The sequence below is a fragment of the Lupinus angustifolius genome, chromosome LG11, assembly GCF_001865875.1.
Source record: "Lupinus angustifolius cultivar Tanjil chromosome LG11, LupAngTanjil_v1.0, whole genome shotgun sequence".
NCBI lineage: Eukaryota > Viridiplantae > Streptophyta > Magnoliopsida > Fabales > Fabaceae > Lupinus > Lupinus angustifolius.
In genome coordinates this window covers 5,645,510-5,658,045 of record NC_032019.1, presented here as the reverse complement: position 1 = coordinate 5,658,045, position 12,536 = coordinate 5,645,510, and the positions used below count along the sequence as shown (strand labels likewise).

The 12,536-nt window shown below is 31.7% G+C and overlaps 2 protein-coding genes across 3 annotated transcripts in view; one reads left to right on the top strand and one right to left on the bottom strand.

Annotated features, from left to right (window-relative positions):
• Positions 1–1,881, bottom strand: part of LOC109359966 (proline-, glutamic acid- and leucine-rich protein 1) — a 9,742-nt gene extending 7,861 nt beyond the window's left edge. For both annotated transcript variants that reach the window (XM_019604666.1, XM_019604668.1), the window contains exons 1-3: positions 1,463–1,881; positions 945–1,061; positions 142–206 (exon numbers count right to left, since the gene is read on the bottom strand). In XM_019604666.1, coding sequence (XP_019460211.1) covers positions 142–206; positions 945–1,061; positions 1,463–1,729 — 449 coding nt within the window. In that variant the 5' untranslated portion in view covers positions 1,730–1,881. The remainder of the gene's footprint in view (positions 1–141; positions 207–944; positions 1,062–1,462) is intronic.
• On the top strand, positions 5,427–10,802 carry LOC109361375 (mediator of RNA polymerase II transcription subunit 19a-like). Its single transcript, XM_019606874.1, has 8 exons — positions 5,427–5,549; positions 5,767–5,891; positions 8,081–8,147; positions 8,433–8,722; positions 8,851–9,084; positions 9,398–9,457; positions 9,588–9,736; positions 10,524–10,802. The coding sequence occupies exons 3-7, from the start codon at positions 8,117–8,119 to the stop codon at positions 9,636–9,638; spliced, it is 666 nt and encodes a 221-aa protein (XP_019462419.1). The 5' UTR covers positions 5,427–5,549; positions 5,767–5,891; positions 8,081–8,116; the 3' UTR covers positions 9,639–9,736; positions 10,524–10,802.

The window sequence follows — 12,536 nt, the reverse complement described above, 5'->3', positions numbered from 1 at the left end:
ACAGAGTGAGGGCAGAGAAACAGGCCCGTAAGGAGGGATTCAATTAAGCAGCATCAAACATGAACATTCTACATTGCATGTCATTAATTATGCACCAACAATAGGAGCTTCTTTTAGTAAGAAGAAAACTATCTAACTAACCTTCCAAATAGATCAGACATTGAAGCACAAGAAGCCACCCTCACTAAATGAGAACCTTCTGTGGACTGTTTGAATAAAGATCATGGAACACGTCATGATTGTGTATAAAAAAACAAGTAAAAAACTGTTTCAGAAATTAGAAGATAGATCTTAAAAAGATGCATGGAAAGAGGGTTATATGTGTTTGAGTGCATATGTACAGTAAAACATTCAGGTGGGGATTCCAACCACCTAAATATGACAGGTACAATACAATATTCCCTGGATGAGGAATCAAAAAGACATTGTATCAGATAAATATAAATAAAGTTTAACATTATTCAATAACAAAGCATACACGACATGTGTGGTCTCTCTCCAACTCATAAATGGAGGCATCATAGACATGTAATGCCTTACAGAAATAACAAGCAAGTTAAATACTTCCAAAATGCATCGGGAAAAGGTAGAGTGGTGTATTCATAATAGCCAAGGTTTTGTTAAACCTACAAAGGTGGAATATATAGAGGTTCATTGACAACAAACTGAATAGTACCACCAAGTTTGAAATACCACCAGTTACATTAAGTTTTCTTTATAGCACACGCCTCGGGTTGTATTTTTTGGCGCTCATATCACAACCAAAATATAATAGCTATGAACTTATGAAGTATCAAATTCAAATAACCAAGGTGATATTATTCAGGTCTAAGCTCATCTACTGTCCAAACCAACAGAAAAATATGAAGTGAACACAACTGATATACCCAAAAATAACACTTGCAGGAGAATAATTTTGTATGCATAAAAAAACAACTTGGTACCTGTAGAAACGACAGCAACTTCTGGAACCACACAGAGTATGATTCCAGGAAACGATCCGAGCTACATTCTGTACAAGTAACCCCCAGCAAGGAGATTCCTACCCAACATTTATCTGGCTACAAAATAAAAAAAATGGAACAATGTCAATTAAAATATCACACTGAATTCAAATTGCACAATAAAAAAATAATCTGTATCATGAAATAGTAACAAGTATCACGAAGATAGCATTTGGTTAACTTATTAGAACAGATCAATTTGTTGGTGTATTCTATATACAGAACAGTTCATCAGATTAAAAAGTTTAACATTTTGATTTCAATAAAAGAGGTAAACCAAATAGAACAGCAAATGTTAACAGACTATTTGTTACAAACAAACTAGGCCAAAATGCGTGCTTTTCATTCACACGAAAAATTAATAAGTTCAAAAAAAAGGTCGAAATATAATGTAATACTATTTCTGTGCATTATATTAAAAACCCAGAAAAATTCAAGTGCAAAGTAACAAAATTTACCGAGTTACTAGAAAGAAGACTCAAAATGCGTTCGACCCATGACGTAACATTGGATTTCCACGCTTCAACCACTTTGGGGTCCACAAATTGGTTAACAGACTCAGAGAGAAGACGGTGCGTTTTGACCAAAGAGATAACCCTAGAAATCTCCAAGGTGTTTGAAAAAGGGTGCTTTTCATCAGGAACATGGTCTCTGATAAGGGTTCGAAGCAAACGAGGCTTGAGTGCAACATCGTACATGTTGCTGAAACAATCGAAGGTCGACATTGGAGAAAGGAAAAGTTCGAAGCTTTCAGTAGTAGCAGGTACTTGTTGTTAATGTTTATGATAGTGTTGTTACTGTGGAAGCTGATAAAGAAGAAAAAAGTGAAAGAGGGAATGCGGCGGAAGAGGTGCAAGGTTCTTGATATTATGGTTGCTGCTTATTAAAAACCCAAGTTATTAAATACAATTTTTTTCTCTCTTCAAATTTATCCCTACAAATTATTGAAATTTAGTCTCTAATTTTGTTTTCTCTCATGTGATTACAATCTATAAGGACTAAAACTAAAAAAATATTAATTTGGAGATATGAAAACTAAAAAAGTCCTAATTGGGAGGGATAAGAGGAAATTATTTTTTACAAAACAAATTAAACCAATTGTCATTTTTTGTTATTATCTTTTCTAATTTATTATCACTTTTATCTTCATCATTAATAATTTATTATTCTTCTTTAAGCTATAAATTACTAAAATTGTGAAGGTTTGGTTTGATCAAGCTATTGGATGTTATAAACCAGCTATAATCCTTAACCCATGTAATTATATTAAAGCACATAATAATATCATGGGAAGGAAGTATATAAGAATAAATTGACATTGTCCATCTATTGACATGACATGAATAAATGACTTATAATCTTAAGAATGGGGGAGGGAAGTAGAGAAGAATAAATTGTTTTTTTGATTGAAAATAGATTTTTTGAAGTTTTTTTAAAAAAATATTTTGTTTTTGTTTTAGTCCATCTAAAGTTTTTTTATCCTTTAACTTATTTTTAAGTGGTCCTAATTTTTATATTTCGACTAAGTCCCAAAGGACTTAACGTTTATCTTATTAATCCTTCCCCTAATTTCTCTTAGCTCATAAAATATTTAGTTAAGAAAACAAAACTTAAATATTAAATAAATATATAATTCATTCAACACAAACATTTAATATTATTTCTTTGATAATCATAACCTTTTTCATAAAATATATGGAATGATATAAAATAAGCAAATTTAATACCTTTACATCTAAGTGATATTTCCCCTTTTAATAATATTTACTTTGCATAATACAAGTGAATAGTAGATAGTTTATAGGGATTTCAATACTAGATTTTTTTGTATTACCAAATTATCCTATTACTATTTGGTAAAGAATTAATCTTATTTAAATATGTAGTTACCCTTACTAACAATATTTTTATCAGGAATCACAATAATAGATTAGCAACAATGTTTCTTCTTAAATCTTAACATACCTTGGTCATCACTGCTTGAAAAGTTGATCTTGGTCTTTATGGTTATTTGTTTTGTGTCCAAAAGCATCCCAAAAAATGTAAAGAGATTCCAGAATATTATTCATGTACGTTGGTGGAAGCCTCAGCAAAAAGAAACAAATCACCTGCAAATATAAACATGAGAGGGCCTTGGTTCCTACTCTAATATATATGCTTCCATGCAAATGAGTAAAATATAAGGAAAAGGATGCCCCTTTATGTTTCTTCATGAGGGAGAAAGGGTTCGGTTTTTTCATCATTCCAAAGCATGTTGGAAGAGGCATTTGTAATGCAAGCCATGATCGGTTCAATGAAAATTGTAGGGAGTTGCACTCTCCAAACCAGTGTTATGAGAACCATATCAAATCGGACGGTCCGACTAGTCTGATCGCTGTATGGACTTGAAAACGACTTTGGTTTGCGATCTTAATTGCATGAAAAAATGAACTGCTTTGAACTGGGGAAAATCCGGTCTGACCGTGTTAAATTTAGCCCGCGAAGTAAACCGAACGGTTCACTTAAAAATAAGAAAAATGGAATACTCTATAATATTTTGTTTTACTACGGTTCAAAAAATGAAGAAATATTACTTCAATATAATTATACATAATTATTAATTATATAAAGTTTTATATTTATTTAAACTATATATTTATAGATAAAAATTATTAATTATGTACAGAATTACAGAATCAGACCGAAAACAGTTTAACCGGTTAAACTTTATACATGATTTTTCTGGATTTGACTACTTGCTTGTGTTTCACATCCTCCATACAATCTCCAATAAAGCTTTGAGAGCATGTCATGGGCCTTATCAAGGACAATTTTAATAAACGTAAAGCTTATTTTCTCCTCATGTTCTTCATTTTAGGGACATGTTCATGGGCAATAATAATACTGCATATTTGTTTCAAGAACAAAGTTTCATTCAATAAGCAGGGATAATTTTATGTACAAGAGCCTTAATCTGTAAACAATTTTATCATTTTATTATTTTATTATATACCAAAAACTTAATCTATAAACGATTACCTTGGTTAGACATACATTTATAGATATTTCCTCAAGGTATTGATATTTCTTTGTTATCTAGCCATAAGTCATTGATATTTCTTTATTATCTAGTCTATCAAACCATTTTTTAAAATTATTATTGAAAGTAGTTGGAAGAGTTGATCTGAATTACTGATGATGCCAAAATAGTAATCTTCCAAATAGTGATATCAATAATATTTTGAGGATAAAGTATGAATATCTTCAAGATCAAATATTCACTCCCCATCATAATTCAACAAGTATAGGTCCTTATTCTTCCTACGCATCTAAATTATCAATGACAAATTCTTTTTTATAATCAGCTTTTAAATGACAAGAGAAATCATTATGACCCATCCAACATGGTTAGAAGCGAAAGGGTTATTGCCAAGGGTGGATGAAATTAAATCACAAGGACACAAATGGGAAGATAATATGATTATATTTCCGGAGATATGAGACAACTACCTCATGATATTTTTATCTCTTGATTCATATCGAAAAGAGCTTGACTAAGCTTCTAACTACACAATTTCTATTATGTCATTTTGGCTATCTTTAAGTAAAATAGTAACAAAAAAATCACCTGGTTTCAATTTTTAATTCATTTTTGAATTCCATATATTTGTTAGAATCCACAATAATATAATATTTCTTTTCTAAAAATAGAATCTAAACCAACGAGTAATAGAGATACTAGTGAAAATTTGATTGATATTTCGCACAAAAAAACACCCTTTCAATTTCACTACGCTAGGCCAAAAACAATTGAGAAGGATTCATTAAATCACTACTGACTTTAAATTTTGCTTTATATAAGCAAACAAAATCTTATTGTTTTAAGATTGAGGAGAATTTTTTTAATATGAAGATTTATACCCATGATATTTTTAATGTGGTAAGTGTTACATGTAGTGGAAAATATAATATTTTAATTATAAGTGTGATTTGGAACTTTGTAAATATAATACAATAATGTGTAGATAGAATTATCAAACGTTTTGGAAAATTAATGAATTATAAAACATTTACTTATTCAATATTTTTAATCATGTAAATTAACGGCCCAATGTTAATACATTTATTCTCTAAAAAAAAAAGAGAAAATTATTTTTTTAGTACTATAAATGGTATATCATTTTATAGTAAAAAATTAATCATTTTTTCGAGTGCATTATTGTTCCTCTCATGCGAACACATTTTTTTAAATCAAACTCTTTACCTTTTAATCATTTTATGAATTTAATGAGATCTTACACTACTAGATCAACTTAAATTGTTCACTTGATAATCCAATATCAATATAAGGAGAGGGGTAAAACAGAATTTTTTACAAAGTTAGGGCTCAATATAAGTTACACGGTGGAAGAAAATTTGTGTTGAAAAGGGTATTATTTATAAGACTCCGAAGAAAAAAAAGAGAACACATCAACACAAAACCAACACCAGTAGCGAAGAAAAGAGTTTTGTTAGTTTCAGAACTGAACCCACGCACCTCAAAAGATCTTCCCTTTGTACTCTTATGTAAGCACCCAAATCTTCTTTTTCCAGTTTTTGGATCTGCACTTTCCCCAATTTCATTATCCAACCCAAACTCTATCGTGGGTCAAATACCAATTTTCTGATTGCTCTATCTGATTTTCCTGCAAAAAATATAAAAAGTTTAATTTTTTCTTCAAAATTCGAGTACCCTTTTTTCAGTTTTGTGGATTTTGGCTGAAAAGGTTTTGATTTTGCACAGCTTTGGCGGAATTATTTGGTGGGTTGGTCGAAGGTTTGAGAAGTTTCTCGATTGCGTAGTTTCGGTGAATTGGAATTTCAAGGGATTTTTTTTTACTTGGGGACATTGAAGTTATCATTCTTCAGGTGGGTTTTCTTCTCTGTTTTGATTCCTGCAGAGTTGAAAATTTCTTGGGTATGAGAACAACATTCCATTCATGGAGTTATTCACGTGAAAGAATTTTGTGTTTTTAGGGGTGTGTTTGGTGCAAGCTTTGAGAACTATGCTAAAAACACATTGAAAAACTTTTGAATTTTTTTGAACGTTGCGTTTGAATATTTGATCATGTTAGAGCTGTTAACTGAGACACTGAGAAAATCAGGAGATAATTTTTAGCGGAAACCATTCAAATTACTGGAAACTGTTTGAAATTAGTATTGCAAAACTCACATGGGTGTGTGTCAATTGCACATGTTTTCTCTGTTGGTCCATTTTTCTTTTCTTTTTCAAAGCTGATCTTATCAAGTTATTGTCATCCCTGTTGAAAATAAAAGTGGGGGTGGGAATGAATTTGAGGTAGCATAACTGTATTAGATAAATGAAAGTAATTACGACTCGAATCAGTTAAGTTTATTTGCTTCCAATGAGAAGGGTTTCTTCAATTTTGAAAGTATCACCTAATCATTTGGCAACTCAAGCATGATCATTCAGGAAACTTTGAAGTTTCTGTTTTTCTAAATTATTTGCTATTATTTATAGTCCACATAGGGTTACGTAAAATACTAAAACCTTTTACTTTTATAGCTATGCTACTGTCTTTCTCTGGATTCTTTCTATGCTATTTTTTTGCCGGCGCAAAGATAGTTGTTGGCCTGTAACCTAGAGCTCACAGGTTAAAATATTGGAAAAGCTTCCCCACATGCGAGGGTATAGCAGTGCATATTTACTCTACCTAGATCAACCCAGTTGGGAGCGTTGTGCACTAGTCTGCGCCTTTTCTTTTATTAGTTCAGAAGTTGATTTCATTTGCAATTTGGATTCTCAACACTGATTTTCTGGCCCATTGCATTTGAAAAAATAAATTTCCAGAAATGCGAGCAAAACAAAATGAAGGAAACAAATTTTATGGTTGCATTTTCTACTAGTTAGAAACACTTCTATAAATGGTTTTGTTGGAATGCTATGTTACAGCAACTTAAATATATTGGATGCTTCGTTTCTGGTTGTAGATTAATGGTTGTGGTCTAGTGGGCATAGATAGAATAGCATAATCTTCCCTGTTAGACTTATACTGCGAATGCTGTCAGTTGGTCTTGTTTTAGATTTAGGATTTGCGACCCAAGTAAAATGATGATTCGTTGTAGTGCTATCACTGCTATGGTTAAATGTCTTGGAAACCTCCTTCAGAGTAATTTAACAGCAGATAATATAAGAGATTGAATTTATATAAACCTGGTTTGTTTTCATGGAGAGATATGGTATCACATGCTTCATTGTGTGTCCAAATAATGAGATCTTGAAGGTTCTTTTACTTTATCACACATGGCAACAACATTTATGCCAATCTCTGTTTTTGATATGGGGGTAAAAATGGTGGTGAAAATTTCAATTCACGAGTTTCTGATATGATTTTCAAACAAACATGATCATTGCAATTTTCACTTCCATACCAAACATAATGTTAACAGGGTCATGGTTGTTTCTTTGACATGCTGTCTATGCATGCACCCACCCCTGCAGTCTATACATAATGTTGATTATAATTGTTTTCAAAGAAAAAAGGTTCTATCAAATGGTAGTTTTTTTGGAACCCCATGTTGTGATAAATGGGCAGTTCAATAGGCCATTTCTTGACCACGAAGAAACACTCTGGACATAATTGAGGAAGAGTGAATCTCCAATAACTGGCCATTATAAACGAAAACATATCAAGTGAAAATGAAAAATACATCAAACCAAACATGTGCCTTGTGTGTATAGAGTGGTCAGCTTTGTCGAGTTCTTAGTTTTGGTCCTGTTCAATTGTTATAGACTTATAGGTTTTTTATGCGTTTGAGGATACCTTATCCTCACCATCATTGTACTCCCTTCTATTATATTTAATATGATTTCTTTCTTTTTAATCAAAACATGTTTACCCTCATATGCAAAAGGGGCTACTGATCTCTGATGTAAGTTGCAAGCGGTTTTGGCAACCAAGATAAGTTATTTGCAAAGCAAGTATTTGACCACTGTTTGTGTCATGCATCATCTACATTTATATTGATACCTCGTAATCAAAACATCATTTCACATTGATGGATGATGAACGTTTTTGTCATATTAAAAATTGCAGTTGACAAGGGCCCAACTAGTCATGAAAGATTGAGAAATGGATTCTGAAGGCAATAAGTTTGGAGGAGGTAAGTAAAAGCTTGACATACTAGTGTTTTGCTTTGTATGTGCTACCTTTTGCATGTTTGTTGAATTGTTGATAAGGAAGATCTCAGGGATTTGAACTTTATCCTTTACTCTCTAGTTTTCAAATTTTACATGCAGTGCATGAACTTTCTTGCCAAAACTATTTTTGTAAGTGCTTAAATATGACTGTTTCCTAGCATATTGTCGAATTTATTGGCTCCAGTGTTTATTTTTATTTTTTATTATGTTGTCTCATTTAGGACATACTGTGTTATTTGAACCCTTAGGACCAAGGGAATTGACAAGTGCTGTGGATCTTATAAGTCATTTCAAATTGCAACCACACTTTGAGTTCTTCTGCAAGAGACCACTTCCTGTGTCAATTGCAGACACACACTATCTCCACAACGTCGTAGGAGACACAGAAATAAGAAAAGGAGATGGCATGCAGTTAGATCAACTTATTCAGAATACATCTTCCTTTCGAGATACAAGTGCTCGTATACAGCCTTTTGATCTAGATATTCTCAAGGAGGCTTTTCAACTAAGAGAAACAGGTCCCATTGATTTGCCCCCGGTAAGAAATTTTCTTTCATTTTGGTCATACATAATTTGATAATCTTAATTGACATGCTATCTTAGTTTTCAAAAACATTACTGGGTCATTGATTTACATATGCTCATTCCTTGTTTTTTCTCTAATAGGGGGAGAAAGGGATTCCAACTATTGCTGGAAAATCAAAAAGTGGGTCTAAAGACAAGGAGAAGAAGCATAAAAAGCACAAAGACAGGGACAAGGACAAGGACAAGGAGCATAAGAAGCACAAGCATCGTCATAAAGACCGAAGCAAAGATAAGGACAAAGATAAAGATAAAAAGAAAGATAAAAGTGGGCATCGTGATTCCAGTGCTGATCACTCAAAGAAACACCATGATAAGGTTGAGAAAGTTTGCTGCATCTACATCATTCACATTGATAAAAAGAAAAAAAAATAGTGTTCTAAAAGTCTTGTCATGCCATAATATTGCAAATTAGTTCAATAAATTGGCTTAATAAATTTTCATCTGTGTTATGCTGATGATGCTGTTAACCCTTAATTGCTTGGGACTAAGGAATTAGGATCCGATAAAATAGATCTATTTCATATGATGTCGGCATTGTAAAGGGGTTTTGCTTCACATACTATTTGAAAGCGTTTAAAAAATTTAGTTCCATTCATAAATGGTTGTTTTACTAATATGATGATTACAGAAAAGGAAGCATGATGGAGATGATGATATTAATGATGTGCACAAACACAAGAAGAGTAAGGTAATTGAAAGAAAGAAACTGACTCAGTATAATTGTCAACCACTTTTTTCTATCTCTACTCTATCTGCATATGTTGTCTATCTCTTCTTTTAGGTTTACATGTCCAATCTTTATTGATTATTGTTTGCAGCATAAGAGCTCAAAGATTGATGAATTGGGGGCGATTAGAGTCGCTGGCTAAAATGGTTACATACTTTAGTTTCTTCGTTTCCTCAATTGGTTGTTATCATTTGTTAAAATTTGGAGGGGGTCTCTTACTTGACTATCAGATTTCTAGAGGTACTTCACTATATTCTGACAACCTGTGGAAAAAAAATCTGCTGTCAATGTGCTTCATTCTTTTGTAGTTTTCTTTTGTTTTATAGACAATCCGTGTTGCATCTTTAATTCCAATTATTTGCCGAATGTTTTCAGTCATCCATTTGATTCCTAGTCATAATATTAGATAGCCATCAATCATGCTTTGATTTTATATTTTGATCATCATACATGATATATTGTGCCCTTCCCCCATTTTTTTAGAAGAGAATTGATTTGCCCTCATCCGAAAACCTGCATTTTTAGTTTTTGTCTGGGAAAAATCTTGTGTAGGAGCTCTAGTTTTGTGCAGATTAGAGTTAGACTATTAAGAACTCAGAAAGTTATGAAAAGTGTTTCAGAATATGTTTAATTGTTTGAAAGATGGGAAAAGTTTTCCAGATGATTATGTCTTACTAGCCAGTGTTGCAGATTTAGTTTGGTTTTCCTTTTCTTTTAGGATCTAATTTTTTCTTCCATATTCTTGAAAGCTCCATGCCATTATATTGTAGTAATATGCTGCCCTAAGCTCTGCCTTACCTGATTTTTCTGTTGCTCATGGTGTTGTTTTCATATGGATATAAGTATATAACATGTGTAATAACTCATCAACAATACCACAAGCACCCATCTAAATTTTGTCCTTTGGTGAATTTCAAACCAAATGTGCTTGAAGGAAAGAATATTTCATCAGTGTCAATTTATATTTTCCATAGAAAAGCTCACATTTTTTATATCTATTTAATGTCTTCCATATTTTTTTTTGCAGGGTAGCTATTGATCTGTCTGACAAAGGATTTATCATGAAGGTGAATTCACCTGATGAAGGAAAAAGTTATAATTGGCTGAAGATAAACTTTTCTTTTTGTAAAAAAAACTTTATCTTATATTATTACCCGTAATCTGCAAAACTTTGGTTTTATTTTGCCCCTTTTTTGGCGGACTGGATATATTCTCAGACATATATGCATTACTTTGTATTTTTTATTTATAGAATACTTTGTAGTTTAAATATCTATTAAACTAGAGCTAGCATGTTTTTTTTGGGGTAACTGAATTTATTAGTATTATGGGGTGTTGTGTATATCCATTGCTTAATGTCCCTATAAAGTTTTTTACTTATTCATCATTTATGAGTTGTTAAGAGGTAATGATGAGTAGCATAAGAATGTTGAATAATGTGTTGGTAGGATATAAAATTTTTACACTTAGCCTAAAGTAAACCCTCCACTGTGTACATATCGTTACAGTAGACAATTATTGTAAAAGGGTCATCACATTTGGATGAGATGAGAGAGGCCTCTCCATTGAATCCCTACTTTTAACTTCTACGTTCAAACAAACCATATATACTGGAGCTGTGGATATTGAACAACTGATTTTGTTGAACCAAAGTAGTGTTTTTTGTAATAAAAATTGTGAAGATTAGTATGTGTAAGATAGATGTATGAATATTTGTCAAACATGATTTATTTGTGAGTTGATTTTTGGAGGGTAAGTGATGGAAGGGAAATGCTTGGAAGCCATGAAATACACTTATAAGATGACTTTCAAGCCTTGTATTTTTCTTTCTTCTCCTTCAAAAACCAACTTGCAAATAGATTATAAAATGCCCATGTATATGTATAGTATTTGTTTAACAATGACGGTGGTATAATATAATCATGTCCAATTCATGGTTCCAGCACACAAATTCTATAGTTCCATTAAATTTTCTACCTTTCGTCCCAATACTCAACAAAACAATAACATTAACCCGATCTTACTTTCTCCAAGACTATGTGAACATCATGGGCTCATCCTCACAGTGGTTGAGAAAGGCTAGTAATAGCTTGAACCCAATTCCTAATATAAGGGCAATTGGATTTTGTAGGGAGTTATACATTCTTGTATTAATAAGATAATTCACTATTCCTTGAATTTATCGGAATTATCTCTCCCACGGAAGAACCATATAGCCAAAAAAACAAGCCTTACACAAAAACCAACAATACATGAAAAATGGCAATGGACCATAGAGAGACAATATTTTTATCATTTACTCAAGCACCAGTGGGTACAGACACAGTACTGTGCCGACACACCTGACTCCTAATTGAGTCAAAATGTTACTACAATAAAATAATACACATATTATAGGAGAGAAAAATATATATCAACAATCTTATCATCTCATATCATTATATATAATTTGTTATTATTAATTTTTAAATAAAAGTTATATATTAATAAAATATAAATGGTAGATAATATAACTGTAAATAATTTTTTATAAATATTATACACATGCATCTTTACTTTAAAAAGAAAATTTATCCCTTTACATATATTATTTCTGATCCATGACAGTCAATGCATAGAGTTTTATTTCCACGGAAGTAAAACTGATCTTTTTTGGAGAGATCATTCTTTATCAACAAAAGTCATACCTTGCACGAGATAGGGTTATAGCCACCGACATCATTTTTGAAAAACTCCTCCATTTACAAATTGTTATTTTTATTGATGATACAATTTTTTACTTTGCAATATATATTTTTTTAACATAAGACCATATTTTCATAATTTAGATATCTATTCAGTTTTTCCCAATTCATATTTAAAAATAAAAGTGGTAACACTGTAAAATCTCATATGATATCTCAAATTTTACAAGTAACATTTTCCTATGAGGTAATCTAACTACTCGTCCATATTTAAAACATATTATCTTTGCCCAATTTTAATACATACTAAGATAATCCTTAAAAATGTTAATTACCAAGAAAAACAATAAGTTTTG

Coding starts and splice junctions, on each gene's coding strand:
- LOC109361375 (XM_019606874.1), top strand. CDS start 8,117: ATGGATTCTGAAGGCAATAAGTTTGGAGGAG. Junction 8,148..8,432: donor AGGCAATAAGTTTGGAGGAG/GTAAGTAAAAGC, acceptor TTGAACCCTTAG/GACCAAGGGAATTGACAAGT. Junction 9,085..9,397: donor CAAAGAAACACCATGATAAG/GTTGAGAAAGTT, acceptor TGATGATTACAG/AAAAGGAAGCATGATGGAGA.